Below are 27200 nucleotides of genomic sequence, written 5' to 3' on the forward strand. Positions count from 1 at the left end.
TTCTGATTAAGCCCTTTATTCAGTTAAGTAACCAAAAGGTGAAAGCATTCCTATTCACCACGCTTCTCTTCTGGAGGTGGTTCATACTGAGACAGCTGTAGAATTAAAAAAGGAGTGATTTTGTTAGCTATAGAATGTTAAAAAAAACCCTGAAGGCATATTTTACCCCAACAGGAGAGAGGAGTAATTGTTTTATAGCAACCTTTATTCTACAGATAGGTTCACTTATTTTCAAAGACTACAAACATACGCGGTAAACCTTTTTTTTGTGAGAGGGAAGAGAAAACACAATGTATTGTGCAAAAATACAGCTATGGGGGGGGGAGCTTTTAAAGGTGCAGGGCAGGATTTTCAAAAATTCTTAAGTGACTTATAAAGTCAGGAGATTTCAGCACACAAGATCCATTAAATGCTTGAGAGTTTTTCCCACTGACAAATATTTAATTTCTTACTTTAAAGAAGAGAGGGTTTTACATTGTGATTGCCCAATACTGGCTACTCATGAGTTAGTATTGGGAAGAATGAGTGTCCTACATTCTTGTATGCTGTACTGAAATATGCTGGAGTAAAATGGTCTGACTGCCACCACTAGAATGGGTATTAGCTATTCATGGGACTATTCCAAGGAGTAAAGTTTAAAACAGAGGACAAACCTACCATCAGAACCTTAAATCGACAATTCACACTGATTTAGTGATAATTTGGCCACTTAAAATACACCCTGAATTCTCCAATTATAGATACGTATGTATAAAAATTAAGTAGCTGAAGACCAAGTAGATTTCAGAGCCTTTGAAAAGAATCTCTGACATAGGGAAGGTTATGAAAGTAAATATTAGAATATCTAGAATCTGCCACTCAGTTTTAATTTTGCATTTAAAATGTTTCTCATTTATGGGTTAGAAATTCCTAGCCTGATCGAAATATTCATCTGGCATTTACAATAATGTTCGATTAAATTTATCGCAGTGTGCTGCCAGCAACAGCTGCTGAAAAGTGCTCCATGTCTTTTGCACACCAAACTAGCTACAAAATAAAACATCTGGACTGGATCTTAGTCAAGTTTTGCTTTTCAGTTAATTACATGTACTGTTCTTCTGCCCATAACAAGAGAATCATATTAGCAAGTTTTCCCCTGTGCAGAGAGGTCTTTACACAGGCACCTAGCTGAAAAGGGCAACTTGCTAGTTACTTAACCTTGCTACAGTACTTAATGGAAAGGGAAAATAAATGTTTCCTCTTTAATGCTCTGCATGTTAAAAGAGTAATGAAGGAAGTAGATTAGAACACAATTTTGCTCACAATCCTCTCATGTAAAAGTTGTTCTGCTGCCTTTCAGAAACCCAACAAAACTCAAAGACCCAGGGAAATGGGTGACTTCAGGACAAAAGAGACAGATGGAACAAAAGAGGTAAAGTGCAAAAACAGTAGATAGGAGGGGAGAAGAGAAAGTACTAATCAATAGGGAGAAACATTTCAGAGATACAGAGGGAGGATACAAGGAAATGAGAGCAGAAAAATTGGTGGTCCTAATGACACTGAATCATTCTTGATTTCCCCAACAAACTTGGTTACTGCCTGAGGGCAGACTTGCGCCTTTTCACAGAGTTGTGGCATATGACCCAAAACTGTAACTCTGGGCCACACACTAAGGTATAATTCAGCCCTCATTACTGAATGAGTTTATCAGCTCTCTTAGACCACTTTCATAGGGAAGTCTCCCTTCTTCTAAAGTCAGATTACTCTCATTTTAAGCCATCCATGACAAAAAAAATGCCTGCAAGATGCAATAACTGCATCCTTGCTCCCCACACAACCCATCTAATTTTTTCCCCTCAAGGAAGTATTCCCATTTTAACCCAAGCCAGGACCATTTAGATAAGCATGACAGCTTGACTCAGCAGAATGTTCAAGTCAAATACTTATAGCCTTTTTACTGTAAAACAAATGTGGACAGGAGTGATCAAGTGGATATAGTGTACCTGAACTTTCAGAAAGCCTCTGACCTGGTCCCTTACCAAAGGCTCTTAAGCAAACTAAGCAATCGTGGGATAAGAGGAAAGGTCCTCTCATGGATCAGCAACTGGTTAAAAGGCAGATAAAGGATAGGAATAAATGGCCAGTTTTCAGAATGGAGAGAGGTAAATAGTGGCATCCCCCTTCCACTCCCCCTCCTCCAGTGACATTACTGGGACCAGTGCTGTTCAACATATTCATCAGTGATTTGGGAAAACGAGTAAACAGTGAAGCAGCAACATTTGCATGATACAAAATTACTCACGATAGTTAAGTCCAAAGCCGACTGTGAAGAGTTACAAAGGCCTCTCACAAAACTGGGTGAGTGGGCAACAAAATGGCACATGACAATCAGAGCAGATAAATACAAAGTAATGCATATTGGAAAACAATCTCAACTATACATACAAAACCATGGGGTCCAAATTAGCTGCTGCCACTCAAGAAAGTCATTGTGGATAGGTCTCTGAAAATATCACTCAATGTGCAGCAGCAGCAGGGGGGAAAAAAAAAGCTAACAGAATACTAGGAACCATTAGGAAAGGGAAAAATAAGACAGAAAATGTAACACCACTATACAAATCCATGGTACACCCAGACCTTGAATACTGTTGCAGTTCTGGTTGCCCCATCTCAAAGATATAGAAGAAATAGAAAAAGCAACAAAAATGATTAAGGGTATGGGACAGCTTTCATATGAAGAGATATTAAGAAGACTGGGATTGTTCAGCTTGGAAAAGACAACTAAGGGGAGATATGATAGAGGTCTATAAAGTCATGAATGGTGTGTAGAAAGTGAATTGGGAAGTGTTATTTACCCCTTCACATAACACAAGAACCAGGGATCACCTGATGAAATTAATAAGCAGCAGGTTTAAAATACACCACAGATAGTACTACTTCATACAACACATAGTCAAGCTCTGGAACTTGTTGCCACGGGATGTTGTGAAGGCCAAAATATAACTAGGTTCAAAAAAGAATTCAATAAGAGGATGGAGAATAGGTCCATCAATGGCTATTAGCCAATGGTCAGGGATGCAACTCCATGCTTTGGATGTCCCTAAGCCCCTGACTGCCAGATGTTGGGACTGGACAACAGGGTATGGGTCATTTGATAATTGCTGTTCATTTCCTTTGAGGCATCTGGCACTGGCCACTGTCAGAAGACAAGATACTGGGCTAGATGGACCACTGGTCTGACCCAGTGTGGCCATTCTTATGCATATATGTCTTGACAGCAAATTTAATGGCGGGATCATTAATGTGACCAATGAGTTTATTGTTAAGTAGGTGTTTGTTTTCTGGACCAACTGGACAAATAGTGCCTTTGTTCTATTGTGGAACTACCACTGATAATATATGGTGTATACTAAGATAGCAGTTTGCAGGATTCAGGCCTCTTTGTAGGCAGTCCCATAATCCATGTAGAAAAGCTTGCATGATCAAAAGTTGTAGAAGGTAAAACATAGTATGTAGTAACTAGTCATTTGGTAAGTAAAGTTACTGTAGCAAACAGCATCACTGCATAGGAAAAAGTATGTCACACACTTTCAGAACCAGCACTGTTTCTACCCCTCGTTTATGTGGCTATTTGCATGTGCGGTTATGGATCAGTATAAATATGGTAACTGTACAATGAGTTATTTGAAAACCTGTCTCAAATATAATTTGGTTTAAGAACAGATGCCCTACTGAGATAGCTGAGAGGTGCAGGCAGTCTGTATACCCAAAACCATGACTCTGCCTTAGTTTACACTCAGGTTCCATTCGGAAGGTTTTCACAGTCAGAAAACTAGAGGTATTTTAAACGAGAGGTAAACATTGTATTTTGCATACACAAAAAGGCCTCCAGTGGGTCGGATCCTGTGAGGTGTAGAACCCATTAACCTAATAGGTCTCTTACACCTTGAATTTATATTCTATAAGAAGCCTTTGCAGTTAGCATCTTTAAAATGTTAAAGCAGCAAAGAGTCCTGTGGCACCTTAAAGACTAACAGGCGTATTGGAGCACGAGCTTTCGTGGGTGAATCCCCACGTCGTTGGATGCATTAAAATGTTGTAATCTGTTGGAGAATTATCATCTAGGTTGATTTTTACACCATTTTTTTAAGAAGTTAATTCTATCGTTTTCACTCAATTTTACTTAAGTTTGGTACTTGTACTGGTTTCCCATGGCTTTTAAAGAAAGTTAAGAAAAAGAAACTGAGTTGTTAGTCATTTTAGAACATGAAGTGTTCTTTTCAATTGAGTGACCCCTCACCAAGAGCCTATCAGGCTTCCCCTTGACCTGAAACTTGCACAAAGTGACACTGCATTATCACTGATGAATACTGACTATTGATACGGTAACTAATACCAGTGTATTTGTCTTTCATTTACATTTTAAGAATATACAGCAATGGAGACTCTTCAATATTTACCTTTGCTTTTAGTTTTTTGTTTTCTTCCAACACAGCTTCGTATTTTTCTTTCATCTCTGCCACTTCCAGGCGAAGGGCCTCTACTTCTGGATTTTCTGGAGCTGCGGCTCCTATATGATGCTTCAGAAAGCTAATAAAAGTTAAGTGTTTCCTCACTTAAAAATAATAGCCTGAATCTGAATAAATTACAGCACTGGTAGAGCAAGACATAATGGCAGACTGACAAGATACACCAGATGTCAGTTTAAAAAAAATTGTTTGGCTTTTTTCTTAAACAGAAAGTGGCAACATGGCTGTCTGCAGGCCCTTTAAAAACACAAGGAAGGAGAACAGCAAGGTTTACTTAGCTTGTAAAGAAGACTGAGAAGGGCACTGTTATAAAATAGTATAAAATAAAAGGTGAAAGATGCTCCTTTTACCCTCTCCCACAACATAACAAGAGAATACTAAACAGTAAGGCAGAACATTTTAGACAGTAAATACTTTTGTGTAGTAAGCCCTCATAATTCACTGAGGCAGGAGGTCAAAGAGGAAGCCTGGCAAGATTAAGAAGAACTAGAGAGTTGTCAGCACTAAACATTCTATTCTAGCAGTTATGCAAAATACACTGTTCCAAACTAAGCAATACACCTGCAAATAAAAAAAGAGAGGCATTCCTAGGCAAATAGCCTTATGGAAAACGTTTAATACTGAAAGGAAGGCAAAAGTCTATTAAACATAAGCCTCTGCACAAAACAAAAACAAAAAACAAAAATTGAACAACAAAAACAACCTGTTAGATAAGCCAAAAGCCTTAGGCTGTTGGTAGAAAGGACTTTATCATGCACTAGTTAAATTTCCAGTTCTCTATTGTACTTGGTTGACTAAGTGCCATTTCCCTAAAATTGCTGCTGTTATTATTTAATATGGAAATAAAATTTTGTTTACTCTATATAATATGGAGACAAACGAGTATCTGCCTTGGACTATGCTTCCATTTTTTGCCTCACACCTGTCTGAAATCAATCCACAGAAGGAAGAAAAAAAGGATACTCCAGTGCATTGTTTGGTTTTTCTGGCTCTTCATATAGGGCTACCAACACTGTAAATAAAAAGCATCCAACAGTTGAAAGCAGAAGACACCCCAAATTGTTCAATTTCTTAAATGTGTACCAGTAGTCAAAGGTAATACATATGAGACACACAAAAAAAAAAGATTACTTCCAGATTAGTATTATACAGGTGATGTTTCACTAATTTAAACATTCACACACAAAGATAATTTTGACTATAATAAAAACTAGGACAATGAACAGGTATTAGTGATTATAGAGTATTACTGAGAGACTCATGTACATCCAACATAAGCTTTGACAGTTATGTAGCTGGAATTATTTTGAATAAGCTTTTTTCCAACAATTCTTTAATCAACTGTAAAGCTAAATATTTGCACTAAATTCTGTATTTACATAAATACAAACATTGCAAGTGACTTTCAAGCAGTTATATTTTTCCATAAACTGATCAAATTAATAGCTATTTAATAATAGTTCCAGGATATATACATTCTCTACCAGTAAAGTGGTTGCCTACTATTGTATTTGTTACTTATCTGAAGTAATCTACACTACAGTTTACAATCAACATAAATTATGTTGCTCAGGGGAGTGAATTAGCCACCCCCCTGAGCAACATAATTTATGCCCAGTTCTGTCCACACCAGCGCTTAAATGTGTCAGCCGGAGAGCTTCTCTTACTGATATAGGTACCACCACTTGGCGAGGGATGGAGTAATTAAGCCAATGGGAGACCTCTCTCCCATCATCTTAGAGCAGCTACACTAGAGACCTTACAGTGGCGCAGCTGCACCACTGTAAGCTCTCTAGCTTAGCCAAAGACAGAATCTCCTTTACTAAGTTTGGAAAAGTCAATATTCTCCTCCATCACCAGGCCTCCTTTACTGGGGGGGCCAGGGGGAAACAAATCGCACCCACCTGCTGCTTTGCTTCTAGTGTGGAAGCAAGAATCCTAAATGATGTCTCAAGAATGCAGTTGCACTCTTACAGTCCCACCACTTGGCTCCTCCATCACCCATCTATATGTTGTGCTCATCTGCAGGGGAACTCAGTGTTACATTGAGTATGGTACTCAACTAATATTTTGAGTTAACGCAGATGTGCGCCAAAGACAACCACCTGGCACGAACTTCTGAAGTATTCATTGTTCAACACTTTGTTGACTGAATCCTCAGAAGAGCCTGAGCCACCAGTTCTCCTGTTTGATTAATACTTAGATTTCTGGACTTGGAATGAAGCCAAAAGAATACAATTTATCACTGTCAGCATGTCCGCAGTTGAGGATTTTTTGTTTTTAAACTGATCAGTGACTGGGAATAGAACACCATTGTTGTAGGTACCAAGTTAATGTATCGTCAACTTAGCCAACACATATTAACTTCCTAGCCTGGACATTCTCAACACTCGTTCATGTAATTTTGGACTCCAAAACTTCCCTTCCAGGACAAGCGTGTAAGCTACTAGAGTTCACTGTCAGTTAACGGAAGAGTAGCTATATCATCCTTTTAGACTAGTTAGTGAGCAACAACAGCTTTAGAGCCACCAAATGGAGCACACTGATATATCTGAAAGTGGCAAAAACACTAACTTCAGCTAAACTTACTCACATTAAAAAGACTGCATGTGGAGCGAAGTGTCCTCCACACTCTAAATATGTATTCACCATGGAGTGGTGAAAGTGAGTAATAGTAAGCTGATCTGCACTCACACCATGTTCCTTAAATGAAAGGACAGAATGTATGTGCAATTTAGCTCCATTCTAAAACATTCACTATCATCTGAAACTGTGTACAGTGGTAGAATATCCCTACCAACTGTGGGACAAACCGAAGTGTATTGAGTCTCCAGATGCTCCATTTTACGGAACAGTTTTGACCTAAATGCTATGGCAGCAGTTAATAAAGCAATTAAACAGAGATTACTTGCTTTCATTTTCATTCAAGGAGAAAATATAAGCTAACTAGAAACATATAAAACAAATGTTTAATATATTAGAAACAAAAAATAAAGAATGGAAAGCTATGAGAACACTTTCTATAATACCCTTTGAATTAGTGTATATATCCCATCCAAAAACGAACAAGAATGTTAAGATTGCACAGTTTAACTTGACTGTCTGCTTGTGAAAATGTATTATGACGCAGCCTTTAATTACATAAAAGGCTATTCCTGAAACTCAAGATACCATAGGTTTTCTACAAGCTTAAGTATGCACATGCAGGATTTTGTGATATGTTTTCATTAGCATAATCCCTATTTTCTCTCTGACAGACTTTTGTTATGCACCACTGTATTTGCATAGTCTTTTCACTAGGCACTTATGACAAAAATAAGAGGAGAGGGAAGAAGCATCAGGATTAATTTTGCCATTACAGACACACAAAAAAAAAACCCAACAAAAGAAAAACCATGCATGATTTATAGGCTAAGGAACAGCTGAGGAAGTGGATATTTATGCAATTACAAAACTAAAAAGTATATAAAAATATTTAATTCTCTCTCGAGTTATTTGTATATTGTTTGACTTTTAGATTGTGAGCTATACAGGTGATGAGGGCAGGATAAAAACCAACACAGAATTTCTACTGAAGTTGTCAGATTTTCTGTTTGTTCATTCAGTATTTAACCCAGAGGCACCCCAATCCAGATATGGTGATTTGGGTACTTCCACAACACAGATTATAGCCAGCACTGGTAATTAGTCATATTAAAATTTTCCATTGAGAGACTCTGGTCAAAAACTATTAAGTTAAAAGTAACTACATTTGGACATTTTATGAGTTGTACTTTTTATTAGTGTCATTTGTGGTTTATAGATCCAAAATCCTTCAGAGATTGTCATAAATCAGTGTAAAAACATTCTCAATTGTGGGGTGTGCGTTGGTTGACCCTGGGGCGGGGGGGAGCAGGAGGGGTGCAAGCTCTGGGAGGGCGTTTGGTGCAGGAGAGGGCTCAGGCAGGAGGTTGGGGTGCAGGAGGGGGTGCTTGGTGCAGGTTCTGGATGGGAAACACTTACCACAGGCAGCTCCCAGGCAGCAGCACAGCAGTGCTCAGGCAGGCTGCCTGCCTGCCATGGCCCATGCTGCTCCCAGAAGTGCCTGGCTGCTGGCACATCTGTACAGCCCCAGGCAGGGGGGGAAGAGAGGTGGCTCTGGGGGCAGGCATGGAGACATGCATCCCAGGGGCCGCAGAGACGTGCCAGCAGCCAGCCACTTCTGGGAGTGGCATGGAGCCATGGCAGGCAGGCAGCCTGCCTGAGTCCCACTGTGCCGGATCGAACTCGACTCCTCGACTGATTCGCCTGGAGCAGTGCTAAGGCAAGCTCGGAGGGACTTGAGGCCATTTGGTCAGGATCGGAGGCAACTTTTAGTGGCCAAGAGAACGCGATCGACTGGCAGAGGCTCCAAGATCGACTAGTTGATTGCGATCAAGGAGCTGGTGACCACTGATTTAGATAATGGCATAGAGAGTACACTTAGAAAGTCTGCAGACAATACCATGCTGGAGAGGTTTTAAGTGCTTTGGAGGATAGGATTAAAATTCAAAATGATCTGGACAAACTGCAGAAATGGTCTGAAGTAAATAGGATGAAATTCAATAAGGACAAATGCAAAGTACTCCACTTAGGAAGAAACATAATCAGTTGCACACATACAAAATGGGAAATGACTGCCTAGGAAGGAGTACTGCGGAAAAGGATCTCGGGGTCATAGTGGACCACAGGCTAAATATGAGTCAACAGTGTAACACTGCTGCATAAAAACCATACATCATTCTGGAATGTATTAGCAGGAGTGTTGTAAGCAAGACATGAGAAGTAATTCTTCCGCTCAACTCTGCACTGATTAGGCCTCAGCTGGAGTATTGTGTCCAGTTCTGGGCGCCACATTTCAGGAAGGATATGGACAAATTGGAAAGAATCCAGAGAAGAGTGACAAAAATGATTAAAGGTCTAGAAAACGTGACCTCTGAGGGAAGATTGAAAAAAAAAAATGGGTTTGTTTAGTCTGGAAAAAAGAAGACAGAGGGGATATGATATCAGTTTTCAAGTACATAAAAGGCTGTTACAAGGAGGAGAGAGAAAAATTGTTTTTCTTAATCTCTGAGGATAGGACAAGAAGCAATGGGCTTAAATTGCAGTAAGGATGGTTTAGGTTGGACATTAGGAAAACTTCCCAACTGTCACGGTGGTTAAGCACTGGAATAAATTGCCTAGGGAGGTTGTGGAATCTTCATCATTGTCTAACCTGCTCTTAAATATCTCCAAGCACCTCTCAGGGATTGTCTAAATAATACTTAGTCCTGCCACAAGTGCAGGGGACTGGACTAGATGACCTCTCAAGGTCCCTTCCAGTCCTATGATTCTATGAAGCAGATATGATTGAACTCTAAATAAGTCAGAGGGATAGACACCAGGGAGGGAGAGGAGTTGTTCTTGTGCCAATGGTGGCACAAGAACAAGTGGATATAAACTGGCCATTAACAAATTTAAACTTGAAATTAGATTAAGGTTTCTAACCAGAGGAATGAAGTTCTGGTACAGCCTTACAAGAGGAGTAGTAGTAGCAAAAAAAACCTTAACTTGTTTCAAGACTGAGCTTGATAAGTTTATTGAGGGGATAGTATGATGAGGTAACCTAAAATGGCACATGGCCCATCTGTCTCTGCTATTAACAAATATCTCCAACAGGCAGAGATGGGGTACTAAATGGGGAGAATTCTTTCCTAGTAGTCTGACTAGTGGGTCTTCCCCACATGCTCAGAGTCTAACTGACCACCTTATTTGGGGTCAGGAGGAATTTTCCCATATGAAACTGGCAGAGAGCCTGAGAGAGGAGAGGTTTCACCTTCCAATGGGGCATGGGGCACAGGTCACGAGTTTGAACTAGAGTAAATAGTGGCATCTGTAACTTTTTTTAAATCAAGATTTGAGGACTGCTGAAACTCAGACAGAGGTTATAGGCCTATTGCAGGAGTGAGTGGCTGAGGTTCTGTGGTCTGCGATGTGCAGGTTGTCATACTAGATTATCATGATTGTCGCCTTGAAAGCTATGCAAATGCTACCTGCCTTTAATGCACAGAGGCAAGGACAGAATAGCAATGGGATGGGTGGGGAGGCTTGATAGCAGCAGAGTGGAAGAGGGGCAGGAACCAGAGAGCACAAAGACAGGGTACAAGCAAAGGAGAAGTGTTTACAACTAGAAACATATTCCCCACCAAAACATAGAATTGAACCCAGAATTATCAAATAACTTCAGAAACACTAGCAATATGTGTCTCATCCCTCTTTAGTGGTTAGTCCACACAGATTGCTGCTGCTATCAGTTGCTCCATTAGCTTGGGAGAGGTTTCTGCAGTGGACCTAGAGCAGGGGCAGGCAAACTCTTTGGCCTGAGGGCCACATCGGGTTTCAGAAATTGTATGGAGGGCCGGTTAGGGGAAGCTGTGCCTCCCCATACAGGCAGGCATCACTTAGCCCCCGATCCGACCCCCCCCTTTGCTTCTTGCCCCGACAGCCCCCACCGGACTCCTGCCCCATCGAACCCCCCTGCTCCCTGTCCCCTAACCGCCCCCTGCCGCCCCATCCAACCCCCCTCTCCTTCCTGACTGCCCCACCCAGGACCTCTGCCCCATCCAACCACCCTATTCCCTGCCTTCTGACCACCCCAACCCCTATCCACACCCCCAGCTCCTGACCACCCCCCAAACTCCCCTTCCCTCTATCCAACCCGCCTCCCCCACTCCTTGCCCCCTTATGGCGCTGCCTGGAGCACCGGTGGTTGGCAGCACGGCTGCACCATGACAGAGAGCTGCACCGCACAGCACAGAGCACCAGGTCGGGTCAGGCCAAGCTCTGCAGCTGCGCTGCCCCAGGAGCTCGCCACCCAGAGTATTGTGCCAGTGGCGCAGTGAGCTGAGGCTGCAGGGGAGGGGCCAGGGGCCAGCCTCCCATGCCAGGAACTCAGGGGCCAACCTAGAGGTCACAAACCTGCCAACAATCCATATGAGGATCAATATGATTCCACAAGATGGAATTTGGTTAGTTTTTGTTTCTAAATGTGTAATTAAATAAAAAATATGTTAAAGGAATATTCTGATTGCAGAGAAGTGTCAGGATTAAGGCTGCTTGTGCCCCTTTTTTGCATACAGGAAGATCTGGATGACCTTGTAAACTGGAGTAATAGTAAGAAGTGCAGGGTCATGCATTTAGGGATTAACAACAAGAATTTTGGTTATAAATTGGGGACACACCAGTTGGAAGTAACAGGGGAGGAGAAAGATCTTGGAGTGTTGATTGTGAGCCACCAATGTGATATGGCCGTTAAAAAAGCTAATGCGGTTTTGGAATGCATCAAGCGAGGTATTTCCAGTAAAGATAAGGAGGTGTTAGTACAGTTATACAAGGCACTGGTGAGACCTCATCTGGAATACTGTGTGCAGTTCAGGTCTCCCATGTTTAAGAAGGATGAATTCAAACTGAAACAGGTACAGAGAAGGGCTACTAGGATGATCCAAGGAATAGAAAACCTGTCTTATGAAAGGAGACTCAGAGTTTGGCTTGTTTAGCCTAACCAAAAGAAGGCTGAAGGGAGATATGATTGCCCTCTATAAATATATCAGAGGAATAAATACCAGAGAGGGAGAGGAATTATTTAAGCTCAGTACCAATGTGGACACAAGAAGAAATGGATATAAACTGGACACTAGGAAGTTTAGACTTGAAATTAGACAAAGGTTTCTAACCATCAGAGGAGTGAAGTTCTGGAACAGCCTTCCAAGGGGAGTAATGGGGGCAAAAGACATATCTGGCTTCAAGACTAAGCTTGATAACTTTGTGGAGGGGATGGTATGATGGGATAGCCTAATTCTGGCAATTAATTGATCTTTGATTATTAGCAGGTAAATATGCCCAATGGTCTGTGATGGGATGTTAGATGGGGGTGGGATCTGAGTTGCTACAGAGAATTCTTTCCTGGGTGCCAGCTGGTGTGTCTTGCCCACATGCTCAAGGTTTAACTAATCGCCATATTTGTGGTCAGGAACGAATTTTTCTCCAGGGAACATTAGCAGAGGCCCTGTAGGTTTTTTGCCTTCCTCTGCAGTGTGGGGCACGGGTCACTTGTTGGAGGATTCTCTGCATCTCGCGGTCTTTAAGCCATGATTTGAGGACTTCAATAACTCAGACATAGGTTAGGGGTTTGTTACAGGAGTGGGTGGGTGAGATTCTGTGGCCTGCATTGTGCAGGAGGTCAGACTAGATGATCATAATGGTCCCTTCTGACCTTAAGTCTATGTGCATGACAATCTTTAGTTACATGATTACATACTTTTTTTCACCCTACAAGACTTCTGACTCATTCAGTATACCAGGAATCAAAAAGAACTGTGTAGCGAATGAGGCTTTTGTCTACAAGAACCCTGCCTCCTTTGTTGTAGAGGCTGAATGTTGTGGAGCAAATAAAGCGGAGAATTATAGGGAGAAAAAGGATAGTCTCATGGTTACAGACCTTGAATGCCACCCTGAAGAACTGAATGTTATCCTTACTTCTGCAATGCTGAACAAGTCACTTAAACCAAAACTCACAGGTACCCACTGTGTGGAGTAAGTACCAGGGATCGAGGCCAATGGGTCAGAGTTGCAGAAGTGGGGTGTGCTCAATGCTACAACTGAAATCAAATAGAACTTTGCTTTGAATATATAAAGTGCTACAGAAATAGTAAGTACTCCGAAAAGATAAGGCCTGACCCACAGGATTCTCAACGAGGGCTACTGGTCACCTACCACCTGACAATACTGGGCGGCGAGGGTGCCCGGAGAGCAGCTGCTAGAGACTGGCCCTGCAACCGCTTGCAACCAAGGGCAAGAGAACACGGACCTTTGCTCCCTGCGCGGCGCAGGGGGAGCATTTCCCTTCCCCCACGCTGGGGGCAGCGACACGGAGCATTTACCTTTGGTGAGCGTGTCCAGCACCCCGGATTTCTCCAGGTAGCGGCGGAACTGCTCTCGCTTAGAGTCCGTGGCCTGAGGGAAGGATGGGAACAAGGGTTAGCGCGGGGCGGGGCGGCCCGGGGTCGGCGAGCCGGCTTCGCCCGGGCCTGTCTGAGAAGGGCGCAGAGGCAGCCAGCGGGACCCCGAGACTCCGCGGTGGAGGAGGGGGACCAAGAGAGGGCGGTGGGTTCCGGGGAGAAGTTGCAGCCCCGCACCTTGTAATGCGCCATCCCCGCCCGCTCCGCACCGAGTCGCTCTGACGACTGGGCCGCGCTTGCGCCCTGGGTCTTTTACGGGAGGGAGGGGAAGACACGCAGCGTTCCATCAGTCACCATGGAGACGGGAATGCTAATACACGGCCCTGCCCCTCCCCCAACTTCTTTTTGGCGTCCTTCCTTGGGCCTTTCCGTGACCTGTCTCTGTTCCACTCTTCTGCCCCACTTCCGCACCTTCTCCCGCCTTCCTACCGCAGGCCCTGCCCTGCCCAGCCCCGCCCCGCCCCCTTCCCCCGCCTGGCCACTCAGCTCCCTTCTCCCGCCTTCCCTCAGGCCCTGCCCAGCCCCCTTCTCCCTCCCACTCAGCCCCCTTCTCCCCTCAGGCCCTGCCCAGCCCCGCCCCCTTCCCCCGCCTGGCCACTCAGCCCCCTTCTCCCCTCAGGCCCTGCCCAGCCCCGCCCCCTTCCCCCGCCTGGCCACTCAGCTCCTTCTCCCGCCTTCCCTCAGGCCCTGCCCAGCCCCCTTCTCCCTCCCACTCAGCCCCCTTCTCCTCAGGCCCTGCCGAGCCCCGCCCCTTCCCCGCCTGGCCACTCAGCTCCCTTCTCCCCTCAGGCCGTGCCCAGCCCGCCCCCTTCCCCGCCTGGCCACTCAGCTCCCTTCTCCTGCCTTCCCTCTCAGGCCCTGCCCAGCCCCTTCTCCCTCCCACTCAGCCCCCTTCTCCCCTCAGGCCCTGCCCAGCCCCGCCCCCTTCCCCGCCTGGCCACTCAGCCCCCTTCTCCCCTCAGGCCCTGCCCAGCCCCGCCTCCTTCCCCGCCTGGCCACTCAGCCCCTTCTCCCCTCAGGCCGTGCCCAGCCCCGCCCCCTTCCCCGCCTGGCCACTCAGCTCCCTTCTCCCGCCTTCCCTCAGGCCCTGCCCCGCCCCTTCTCCCTCCCACTCAGCCCCCTTCTCCCCTCAGGCCCTGCCCCGCCCCACCCCTTCCCCGCCTGGCCACTCAGCCCCTTCTCCCCTCAGGCCCTGCCCAGCCCCCTTCCCCGCCGGGCCACTCCGCTCCCTTCTCCCGCCTTCCCTCAGGCCCTGCCCAGCCCCCTTCTCCCTCCCACTCAGCTCCCTTCTCCCGCCTTCCCTCAGGCCCTGCCCAGCCCCCTTCTCCCTCCCACTCAGCTCCCTTCTCCCCTCAGGCCGTGCCCAACTCAGCCCCCTTCTCCCCGCCGCCTGCTTGGCCAGTCAGTCCCCCGGTCAGCTGCTTCCGGTCGAAGCCGTTCCCACCCAGTTACCCGCGTGTTAGCCGCTCCACGCTGAGAGCACCCTGTGGGCGCTGTGCTCACGGTGTCCCGTGGTTGCGCTCGGAGCGGGAAGGCCAGGTGCTGGGATACAGCGTCATACAAGCTAATGCACAGCCTCGCTGGCTCTGCTGCTACATGGTATGTAAGTCAGTGCAGTGGCCAGAGTCTGATAAATGTTCGGTGCTACGCACTATCCCTGCCAGTGTCAGGGGGCCGCATGTTAGATATGCCCGGCGGCCGCCACTTTGTATTGTTGGTGTCACTAGGCATAAATCTAGGTAACTCGGGAGGATGGCTCTGGGCCTATGTGAACCAAAGTACCTCTATGTGAAGCGCTTTAGTTAGCCTTACTAAACTTTTGTAATCTCTTGTGCTATGTGCTGACTACTGGCAGCTGCAAGGCCGGTTGGTACTAGATACAGCCAATATTAGATAAAATAGGCGGAAAGCAGATGCTGTAATCAAGGCTATATGCATGAGAAAATACTCCCCACAGTGGAAAAGTACAGATAAAAAAAAAGGGGGGGGTAATAAATGCTGGGACCCCGCCTGCGCGCAGGTGTGCAGGATTTGAGATTGCTATTTCTCCCTTGCACCTTATTTGGGCTCAAATAAACTTGGTTTGCTTCTCCACCATGGTGTGTTAATTAGTGTGATGCACACCGGGCAACGAACCCCACTGTTGCCCCCTTTGGGCCGGCAACAGTATCACTGCCAGGGCAGGGGAGCAGAAGTTCCTGTCTTGCCTTCTTTAATGCTTCTTCATGATGGGGAGGAAAGCTACAGTACAGTGATCTGAAAAGAAAAGAAGGTGAGGTCCTGGGTGTTTGCTATGGAGTATCTAACAGATATGCTGCTCAGAATATAAACTGCCCAGAGTGGAAAGGGCTTGTCTACACAGGGAAAATATTGCAAAATAAGCTAGAGCAGTGGTTTTCAACCAAGGGTATGCATACCCATTGTGGGTACACAGAAGTCTTCCAGGCGGCGTGTCTACTTGTCTCCGCAGGGGCGGCTCTAGGGATTTTGCTGCCCCAAGCACGGCAGGCAGGCTGCCTCCGGCAGTTTGCCTGCAGAGGGTCCGCTGGTCCTCCGAAGCCACGGGACTAGCGGACCCTCCGCAGGCAAGCCGCTGGAGGCAGCCTGCTTGCCTGCTGCCCTCGCAGCACCGGCAGAAAGCAGATGCTGTAATCAAGGCTATATGCATGAGAAAATACTCCCCACAGTGGAAAAGTGCTTGCAGGCACGCGCTTGGCGTGCTGGGGCCTGGAGCCACCCCGTGTCTACGTCAGTGTTTCTCAGCCTGGGGTGGGGGGGGTGCATCGATAGATTTAGGGGGGCTGCAAGCAAGGCTGTTGCCTGGCACTCTACACCACAGAGAGCCCAGTAATGCTAAGTTGTATGCTTTAGCCCCAGGCAGTGGATCTCAGGCTTCAGACTCCTGAAAGGGATACAGTGGTCAGGAAAGGTTGAGATTAGAATCAATGAGCTACAGTGTGAATTTACAATGCAGTAGCTAGTCCATACTAACTCCTTGTGTGGACATTTATTCTTAGGGCTCTACCAAAATCACATACATGAAAAATATGTCACAGAAGAATTACTTGTGTTTTGCTTACAATACTCCTGCTAATACAGACCAGAATGATGTTTGCTTTTTTTGCAACAGTGTTACACTGTTAACTCATATTAAGCTTGTGATCCACTATTCCCAGATCCCTTTCTGCAGTACTCCTTCCTAGGCAGTCATTTCCCATTTTGTATGTGTGCAACTGATTGTTCCTTTCTAAATGGAGTACTTCGCATTTGTCCTTATTGAATTTCATCGTATTTACTTCAGGTCATTTCTCCAGTTTGTCCAGATCATTTTGAATGTTAATCCTATCTTTCAAAGCACTTGCAACCCCTCCCAGGTTGGTATCATTCACAAACTTTATAAGTGTACTCTCTATGCCATTATCAAAATCATTGATGAAGATATTGAACAGAACCGGACCCAGAACCAGTCCCTGCGGGACCCCACTCATTATGTTGGGGGGAGGGATAGCTCAGTGGTTTGAGCATTGGCCTGCTAAACCCAGGGTTGTGAGTTCAGTCCTTGAGGGGGCCATTTGTGGAACTGGGGGTAAAAATCTGGGGATTGGTCCTGCTTTGAGCCGGGGGTTGGACTAGATGACCTCCTGAGGTCCCTTCCAACCCTAATATTCTATGATTCTGTGCCCTTCCAGCATAACTGTGAACCACTGATCACTACTCTCTAGGAATGATTTTCCAACCAGTTATGCACCCACCTTATAGTAGCTCCCTCTAGGTTGTATTTCCCTAGTTTGTTTATGAGAAGGTCTTGTGAGACAGTATCAAAAGCCTGGCTAAAGTCAAGCTATACCACATCTATCGCTTTCCCCCATCCACAAGGCTTGTTACCCTCTTAAAGAAAGCTATCAGGTTGGTTTGACACAATTTGTTCTTGACAAATCCATGCTGACTGTTATTTATCACCTTATCGTCTAGGTGTTTGCAAATTTATTGCTTAATTATTTGCTCCATTATCTTTCCAGGTACAGAAGTTAAGGTGACTGGTCTGTAATTCCCTGGGTTGTCCTTATTTCTCTTTTTATAGATGGGCACTATATTTGCCCTTTTTCTGGGCCAGAACTCTCTGAGTATAAGGGGCTTCAGCAGTGATTGGCGTGGGGCAGAGTAAAGCAACTAGGATGGTCATGATGGAGGCTGGAATTCCGTCCTTGCCTTGCACCTGTGGGGAAGACAGGCCTTCAGACACCCCCTCCCGCCTGCATTGCACTTTCCAGCCTGGGAGCAAGCAGGGCCGGCTCTGGCTTTTTTGCCACCCCAAGCAACAACAAAAAAGGGGGGGGCGAGCGGCAAAGCGGGGGGTGGGGGAAATACGGCGCGGCCGGAGCGGCAAAGCGGGGGGGGGGGAAACGGAGTGGCAAAGCGGGGGGATGACAAAACAAAAAAACGGTGCGGCTGGAGTGGCAAAGTGGAGGGGGTGGGACGGTGTGGCCAGCAAAGCAGGGGGAAAAAAACAAAACAAAAAAACCCTACAGGGTGGCCAGAGCCAGGGTGCAGGGGGACTCCCTGTGCTGCAGACATGCAGCACAGTGCGTGCCCAATCTAATGGGGGGAGGGGGAGAGAGAGAAGGGGGGCAGCCAAAGCTGCAGCGGGGTGCTTACCCTGCAGCCCCAACCACCATGCCACCTGCCAGGACTCTGCGCCACTCCCATCAGCTGGGAGGAAAGGACGCGGGCTGCCCAGCCAAGTTTGCTGCAGGGCGCTCCCCTCCTCTGCCCCCTACAGGGAGGCCGGATCAGGGAACAAAAAAAAACAAAACACTTGCCATGCCGCCCTAGGATTGGGCAGAATGCCACCCTGTAGAATCTGCCGCCCCAAGCACGAGCTTACTCGGCTGGTGCCTGGAGCCAGCCCTGGGAGCAAGGAACCATTTCACACCTTGGGGAGCTGAAGCCCAGAATGGGGAAGTAACTTGCCTGAAGTCATCCAGTGAGTTGATGCCAGAGTGGAGAATAGAAGCCAGATTCCCAACTCCCAGCTCTGTGCTCTGATCCCCAAAACAGCCCTTTACAGATCCATGGGGGTGGGGGGGCAGGAGGGACTCTAGCCACGTGAAGGAGACCCAAGGCCATTTATTTTCATTAAATATGTCGACTAAATAATGAAATTAATAAATTTTCAAGATGAACATGTATTAATTCTAATGAACAATGCCACATTATGCAATATTCATTTTTATAAATTTATAATAAGTGATGCTTCGGGGGGGGGGGGGAAGAGAGGGGGACACAAGGTGGAAGTTTCGCCTAAGGCGCAAAATATCCTTGCACTGGCCCTGCTTTCAGACATATGTTTCTATAATCTTAAAGGCCTGATCGAAAGCCCATTGAGGTCAATTGAAAAGTTCTAATTGATTTCAGTATTCTTTGGATCAGATCTCAAACGTGGTTTCACAAGACTTAAATGGAATGCTTTCCTCCACTATAAAAAAAAATCATTCTCATATGAACAAACAAATACATGAACTTTGACACTTGGGATGGAAATAGTGTTCACTTCAATATGATCATGACCAGGTTTGAATAATAATTTGAATTAATATTAAGTTATACATGACTGAAATATCTCCACCACTGTGGGGAGTAGGTTTCAACTGGAGAGCTCCATGCAGAGGGAACCAAAGAATTATGCATACTCAAATACCTTGAAAAAAAACAGTGCTTTGCCCTCAGTTTCTCCATCTGTAAAATGGGGATAATATTTATCTTCTTTGTAAAGTGCTTTGCGGTACACTGATGAAAGGCATTATAAAATCTAAAAATAATTATTAATCATTAGCAGGACTAGGACAACATCCTGGATGTGAAGATAACATCCATATTTTATTGTTGGGTCTTTCAACAATTTCTGTTGCATTCTGCCATATTCTGCAAATTCTTAAGTTTTAATGTTAGCTAAATTTCATGTTTGTATTTCTATTGAAAAGATACTGTCATTACTATGTGACACATTCTTGCAGTAAACTATCTCCAAACAGAAGCAGCAGGATACAAACTCTTTGACAGACTTCTGCACAATTCAGTGAACTGAGATATTAACTTCAAAGCCCAATCGGAACCATTTAAAAAGTAACATTATTGCTACTTATGTATTATTTATACAGTGCAAAAGGAGTGCATTAAGCAGAGGCATTTTTTCTTTTAAAAATCAGAAAATTAAATGCAAAACACATACATTATTGCAAATATAAGTATTCCCAATTAAAATTTTAAAAGTCAGAAAATGCAAAAGTTAAGATTACTACATGATTGTTAATGGAACATATTGCACATCCTGTATATGGTACGGTAGTTATTTAGCAATATCAATAAAATAACATACAACTATGTATTTACCTCAGATGCTAAAGTGATAGACACCAAAGAAAAGCCTAAGGTAGATAGATTTAACAAGATACACAAGAATAGTTAATACTTCACTATGTGCAACATGCCTAATGTTAAAAGAAAAATGACTTTTCAATTTCCTAGCTTTTGTTGTTGTTTTTTTTGTTCTTGTTTTAACCTTGATGTTGCACTATCAGTTATGGAAATATTGCTCAGAACTGTGAATTTAACTCAGGGAGGCACAGAGGAAAGAGTGTATGGCTTGTTCTAGGGGTGAGTGAGCAGAGCAGTTGCCCTGGGCACCAATTGTCCAGAGGGCTGTATCACCACTTGGCTTTTCCAGTTTTTTTTTTTTTTTGGGGGGGGGGGGTTGCTTTGCTTTTGTTTTTTCGATGCTCCACTGCTTAGGTGGAGAGGGTGCTGAAAACATTTCCCGCCCTGGCCAGCAAAACAACTGGGGCTGCTCCCTGGGAGCATGCAGGCACGTGGAATAGTGCTCACTTCTCCTCATCCTCACATAAACCCTTTTATATTTCACAGGTGCTTCGTGGAATGTGGGTTCCACAGATCTAGAGAAGGGGCAGTGGAGGTCCATTCTTTTCAGTATTTTCCCCCTAAAACAAAACAAACAAAAAATACATGTTCCTCATCTCTGATGTAGAATCCCCACTAAGGTGCTTTTCAGAGGCAACTGCAGCAAGCGAATCCCTGTCAGCACAGTCCCTCTGCCATGGAGCTATGTGGGAGTGAGGGTGAAAAGAGGCAATGAAGAGGCACAAGGCCTCCACACAAAGATGGCTCCTATCTCCATCACTTCCCCCTCCCCCCCAAAAAAATTGCAGTGATCCATAGATTTTTTTTAGGCTGAACTTGGATGGACTTGATACAGGACTTACTGGGTTAAATTAAAAGCTACTTTGACCTCTGTTTCCTTTAGGAACAGGAAAAATAATGGGGATATCTGCACTATTAGATTTTAAGTCATCTTAATAATTATCTGCTCTATTAGATTTAATAAAAAGATGACAAAATCTAATAGAGCAAATAATTTTTTATTATCAATTTCTCATTTCAGGAGTTCTTAACTACTGCACAAGGGTGCACAGTTCTTTGCATTACCTCCATGAAAGAGCTGATGAAAGTTGATTAACTTAACTACAATTACAAATAGGTATAATTCATGTGACAGTGTCCAGTAATGCCACTGTTTCCCTCAGTGCTCATTCATGTAACATATAGGTAAGGTAACAAACTCTTAGATCTGAAGATCAGTGGGAGCACGCCTGCTGCTGGCATTACTTGCCAATGACATTCGCCGAGAGGGAGAGAAAGCCTGAGGACTTTCACAATTTCTGCTCTGTTTGGATTCTGAGCTCAGCTCGCTTAGAGAATCAGGAGTGTCTGGTCTGCCAATTTTTCTTAGGTCAGTCTTGGAAAGGTCTTGGGCTCTGCTTCCACTTAGGTTGTCTTGTCCTCGGTTGCTGCTCATGGAAGGAGAATCTGTTGGAGACCCTTCACTCTCAACTACTGTAGAACAGTTCCATGGGGAACTGACTCCACGAAGCTTTCGAGCACAGTTAATTGAAATAGGAGAAGTCATATCAGTTTGCAATGAACTTCCAGGTGGCAGTTCAGCCAGGCTTCCCAAGCACAGACCTGAATCAGCAACTAGATTAGAATGCATGCCACTGAGGCAATGTTTCTTTTCATCTTGTTGCTGACTACCATTAATTTCTGTCCCAAATACCTTGCTTAAGCCTTCATTATTATTTGAGCTGGTATTTCGAGGATGACGGTCCAAAGTATTAGACGTTTGCATCTCATTTGGCAATTTACTTTCTTTTTCATCATGGATGTGATTGTTGCTATTTTCAGTATGGTTGTTTTTAACAGATTGGAATGCAGAAGATGAATTTAGAACATCATGGCCTGCCATGTAAGTTTGTTTTTCTATTAACATTGTATAACTACTAGGGGCAGAAGGGAGAGTTTTTTGTGGCGTTACAGATGTTCCCATACAAGGGTGGGGTATTACAGAGTTTTTCTTGGATTTACTTACACAGAAATCATCAAAGTCATCCCTGTTTTTATCAGGCCCACAAAGTCCCTTTTTAATTTTTTTGACCCCTAGATGGACAATTTCTAAGATGTTTAAAAACAATGATACAATTGCTATTGATTGCATAAACAATAGGAACACTGTCTTTTCTGTTGGTCTTGATATAAAACAGTCAACTATGTTTGGACATGGCTCTCTCTGACATTTATAAAGAGGATTGAGCTGAAAACCATAAAGAAGATATTGGCCAATCATAAACGCAACTTCAACTGCAGATCTAGTAAAAATATGTATCACGTAAGTGCAGAGCAAGGAGCCTCTCAGGGGTGCTTTGTTGAGCTTTCTTTGCTCCAGTTGCCGGAGTTCTCGCTCCAGTCTTTTCCGATCTTCAGTCATTTCTAGTTCAATTCCTTCAAGTTCCATTCTTACTTGTGCCTTCTTCTTTTGTCTCTCTTTTTCTAAGGCTCTTAGTCTGTATAAAGCATGGCCCATATAGACCAAGGAAGGTGAAGATACAAATATAACTTGCAAGACCCAGTATCTTATGAGAGAGATAGGAAAGGCCTGGTCATAGCAAACATTTCTGCAGCCAGGTTGCTCTGTATTGCATATGAATTCTGACTGCTCATCATTCCAGACATCTTCAGCTGCCACACCTAGGACAAGCATTCGAAATATGAAAAGGATAGTTAACCAGACCTTTCCAATAATAGTGGAATGAATGTGGACCTCCTCCAAGATGCCTCCAAGAAAATTCCAGTCTCCCATGGTTACTCTGCCATCTTAGCACTAAAAGCCATGAAAGATAAACATAAGATAGTCACAGTTGCAGCCCTTCTATACTATATTACACAAAAGCTGATACTGATTCTCTCACATTCAAAACATAATAACCAAGCTCATAAAGAGCATCACCCTTTCATTAACAGCTGAGATTTTAATATCTCAGGTACAACATTAATACAGTGATGTTTTCTAGCTTTTTTTTTTCAAATTAAAAATAAAAATTACCTTAGTAGGGACCAAATCTTACGTGGTACTAAGCATCCTCAATTTACATTGAAGTCAATGGAAGTTTAGGTGCTTGGACCTTTGCAGAATTGGGTCCTTACTGAGGTTATTAAAGTCTAGTAAATATGCCTTTAATAATTAGTTAATATCTAAAGTAAGTATAGAAAAAAATCTCAAATCTACATAAATTGTATACTGGGGAATGTTACTTCTGAACTTTCTTGGATATTGCTTATGCCTATCAAGGCACATAACAGAGAAATCAGAAGAGCTACGAAGAGGGTTGAAAGCCACAAAATCAGGAGGCTTTTAGCTAGTATAAATAAAGGTCAAACATAGTATACTGGATTTAAAGGAAACCTGCAGTGATTAGTTATACTTCCTTTGATTAGTTATAGTTCCCTTGATAGTTAATAAAACATTATTATTTAGTGAATATGTTTAATGGATTTTTCAGAGCAGTTTTTAGAAATACCTGTCACTATCCCATTAGGCTGATAGCTAAGAATGACCTCTCAGATGGATTTTTTTTTTTTTTTAAATTATGCTTCTCAGCAGTAGCTTCACCCTGAAGAAGGCTGGAATAGTATGCATGGCTTTCTTCTCTTCACATACCAGAGCTATTATTTTCTAAAAGTCATTTGACCTGAAGAAGAGCTCTGGGTGGCTCAAAAGCTTCTCTCTCACCAGAAGAAGTTGGTCCAATAAAAGATATTACCTCTCTCATCTGAACCATTGTCATTTATGGTGAAAGGCACATCATTCATGTAAAGCCTAAACAAATAGGATTTACAAAGGATTTGCACAAGCGACCTACAAAGATTTGGTGGGGCCCAGTGGTTTCACCCATGCCCTTCCTTCATCTCACTAGGAACCATCTCCCACATGCTCTGTGGAGACAGCCACTGTGGCACACTGCTCCATTGCATTCAAAGGACTGTGGAACCCTTTTATGGCTTCCTTGTAGTCTGTCATCCTACATCATAGTTATGCCAAAGCAGTATCACTGTGCCTTGGATTGTGCACTCTTGTGAAGGCTACTAGACTTTCCTTCTGTATGAGTAAATAGGTGAAGACATTTTCAGGTCCTGGTTTTCAGAATTGTTGAGCTGCAGTTGAAGTCAATGGGAGTTGCAGTTTTTCAAGTACATCAGAAAATCTGGCCCCCACTGACTGTCTCACACAGTGAAGGTTTATCATGCTCACTATCTATAATACTTCTTTGAGGCCACAAAACAAGTCAGTAGCTTGAGTTCTAAAATATGTTAAAATTAAAAATATATATATATCAGACTTTTTGAACACATTGTTGTGAGCTCACAATTCTGACTAGTGTGTGCTAGATTATTATACTAATAATTATACCATAATTTCAGATAGATGTCCTTTGCTCAGTTACATTAGTATCTGATATAAATATTACATATAATCAGTGAATAAGTGGCACATAATGAGAACTATGGTCATGGTTTATTAAAATAAATATTTTAAGTAAAAATATACTGAAAAATTGCCAGCACTTACTTAAATGTTTATAGTAAAATAAAGTTTAAAGCTGGTAATATTTCCATTAAATCACAAGACTTACACTTAGTACAGAGAGGTGTTTTTGCTGCTTTCTGTTTTACAGTGAAATATCCTGAAAATACCTGATAGGATTATTTATAATTTTTAATATATGTATTGAATATTATGCAGTATGTTGACAAAGATAAGCTGTTTTACTATGTTTTTGTAGCAATAAAAGATAAGTAATTATGCTGATAGCATTAATGTAAAATATGCTGCAAGTATAATTTAATAGGCTCCTGTTATACTAAAAACACTTGTAGTAACACTGATGCAGGAGATATTTTATACAGTAAGAGAGCCTGCTAGAGGTAAACACTATAATTTTAATTGGTTATTAACTGGATGAAAGAAATACCAATAATTAAAACATACCTTTCTTGACTAAAATGTGCCAACTAAGAACACTATGGTATCCAATAAAAAGTCACATCCTCTGTCATCTTTCAGCTGTCTCAGAGATTTTACAAAACACCAAAGAGAGCTTCTTCCACTGCTGGAGGATTTAATGGAGTTCAAGCCTTGTGCATTGAACTTATAGTCAGGAAAAAAATCAATTTGTTGTTCAGTCTGCTGTGGCTTCTAGCAAAATTTAACTATGACCAAAATTAACCTGATGCAATGAAACAATCATTCCCAATAGCCAGAAATGCAAAACTCTAGGAGTCTAGGCTCCTTCCCTCTTCCTCCCCCAGCCCCATATATATATATATATATATATAGGTAATTCAGAAGGACAATCTCAGTCATAGAATCATAGATCTCAGTCCTCGAGAGAAAAAAAATAAACTATTTCTTTTATAGTTTTTTTAAAATCATATTGCATTTATACTGCATGTGTTGACCCTTTGTCTCCAACAAGTTATTTGCAGTTTAAATGATCCAACATTGCTAATTTAAAACAACTATATATTTTACTCATAGAGAGGCAAATACTGAGGGGTCTGGATACAGATAAATTCAAATTCATTAGACCTGGTGGGAGTTTGTCCAAGTAAGGACTGCTGGACAACCAAGTATTTGAATGCCCAGGCTATGGAAAGACTAACAGGAGGGGCTTATCAGTGGGGAAGAGTATTTTACCAGGTTCCCCTTCTGGAGTTTTCCTCCAGAGTCTCCCATCAGAGGGGTAGGGTTTGACCTTGGGAAGAAGCAGTGGGTCCAAGTTTCATCTGTGAGTCTCGGCAGATCCCTTGGAGGCCATCAGTGGTTGGTGCAACATAAAAAATGTAGGCAGAGACAAGGCACAGGATCACTGGTGCAGAAGCTCTGTGCCGCCACATCCCTGGGAAACCTGCTAATTTTCTTGGCAGTGCAGCTCCATTAGTTCTGGGGACAGTGGTGGCTGATCTTCCCACACAGAAGACTTGCATGCAGCATGGATTTCCACGTGTACAAATATAAGGAAATGATCAGTCTCTGAGTAAGGTGCTCAGGGCCTGGCCTATAGGCTTTTAACACCTTTGTTCAAAATTCTGTCATTTTAATAACCAAATTTAAAGATTATCTTTAATCTCAGAGGAGTAAGAAAGAGCAATATTATTGTTAGATATAGTGCCAGACACTAAAGTTGATTATTTTTTAGGAAACTTGCTTGTTTTCACATGTGTTGGAAATTCTGATGGATCTCTGTGGCTACACAGGCACAACCGTGGCATGGAAAGAGTCTGACTGGTTCTCTTAACTAAGAGGGCTATCTGTGATTCAATTTAAAAAAAAATCAACAACACACATTCTAGAAAATTAAGTTGTCATTCAATTGCATATGTTTCATTCCTTATAACTGGTGAGCAATATCATCTTTCAGGTTTTATATATATGTATAAACATGATTTTTATAAGGCAATTCAGCCTTATTTACTTGGTGGAGTGGTAGTCTGGACCTAATGGTGTGAGTATTTACATTTATTTTCCCGGGGCCTTGTGACAGGATTGCCTCTGCAGCATCCCCTTGTGGCCCATAAGGGCACACAATACCCAATTGTTGGTCTACGTCACTGTCTCTGTGAGGTCTAAGGTAGTGCCCTCTGCCCAGGCAGATTTCAGTCCTACCGCTTTTAGAATGTTACTGTCCAAGTGAAATCAGTAAACAAACCAAAAGCCACAACTCAAAACAAGGTCATCTGCCATACCTTTGATGGGATCCTGCCTCAAAAGTCTGTGCTTCCACTGATCCCTTTGGGTCTGATCATCCCTACTTGACAGGGACTTATCTGTTCAGCAGTCTAACTCAATCTCTGGGCTGCAACCAGGCTTCTCTCCCATCAAGAGAAGCATAGCTCTGCTTTCTTTCCTGGTCAGCCCTGAGCTAGGCTGAGGCCTGGTCTAAACTACAGAGTTAAGTCAACGCAAGGTCGCTTATGTCAACCTAATTATGTCAGCATGTATGCTAGAATGCTGCTTCTGCCGAAGTAAGTCCCTTCCTGCACTGACATAACTACTCCACTTCCATGAGAGGTGTAGCACATATGCTGATGTAGTTAGGGTGACACAGTGACTGTGTAGACACTGGGTTACTTACTTCACCTGTTGGCTGTTATCCCCGAGTGGAGCTGACAGCTGGAGCCTCCCCACCACTGGCTGACAACCTAAGCTGTCAGCTGGGCGCAGGCTCACAGCTGGGCTCCGCCCCAGTGCTGATAGTCCAGAGATGCTGGG

At 43.5% G+C, this 27200-nt stretch overlaps 3 protein-coding genes across 3 annotated transcripts in view; 1 reads left to right on the forward strand and 2 right to left on the reverse strand.

Annotated features, from left to right (window-relative positions):
- On the reverse strand, positions 1 to 13959 carry LOC120389370 (MYC binding protein). The gene is made up of 5 exons (XM_039511897.1): positions 13700 to 13959; positions 13445 to 13517; positions 5472 to 5520; positions 4440 to 4569; positions 1 to 95 (listed from the first exon to the last, which is right to left on the reverse strand). Exons 1-5 carry the CDS (start codon positions 13712 to 13714, stop codon positions 51 to 53), a joined length of 312 nt encoding a protein of 103 aa, XP_039367831.1. The 5' UTR covers positions 13715 to 13959; the 3' UTR covers positions 1 to 50.
- Positions 13818 to 27200, forward strand: part of LOC120389392 (neural Wiskott-Aldrich syndrome protein-like) — a 20889-nt gene continuing 7506 nt past the window's right edge. The window contains exons 1-2 of the mRNA XM_039511925.1: positions 13818 to 13872; positions 14805 to 15121. Coding sequence (XP_039367859.1) covers positions 13818 to 13872; positions 14805 to 15121 — 372 coding nt within the window. The remainder of the gene's footprint in view (positions 13873 to 14804; positions 15122 to 27200) is intronic.
- GJA9 (gap junction protein alpha 9) lies at positions 21159 to 22730 on the reverse strand. The gene has a single exon (XM_039511891.1). It carries the CDS (start codon positions 22728 to 22730, stop codon positions 21159 to 21161), a length of 1572 nt encoding a protein of 523 aa, XP_039367825.1.

Source organism: Mauremys reevesii, linkage group 23 (genome assembly GCF_016161935.1).
Source record: "Mauremys reevesii isolate NIE-2019 linkage group 23, ASM1616193v1, whole genome shotgun sequence".
Lineage (NCBI taxonomy): Eukaryota > Metazoa > Chordata > Testudines > Geoemydidae > Mauremys > Mauremys reevesii.

What these genes read in the sequence shown, in the direction of transcription:
- GJA9 (XM_039511891.1), bottom strand. Translation starts at nt 22,730, where the DNA reads ATGGGAGACTGGAATTTTCTTGGAGGCATCTTGGAGGAGGTCCACATT.
- LOC120389370 (XM_039511897.1), bottom strand. An exon ending in GCTGGACACGCTCACCAAAG is followed by an intron (nt 5,521 to 13,444) that starts GTAAATGCTCCG and finishes TTTTATTTACAG; the next exon opens with TGTTGGTAGCCCTATATGAA. An exon ending in AAACCAAACAATGCACTGGA is followed by an intron (nt 4,570 to 5,471) that starts GTATCCTTTTTT and finishes AACTTTTATTAG; the next exon opens with CTTTCTGAAGCATCATATAG.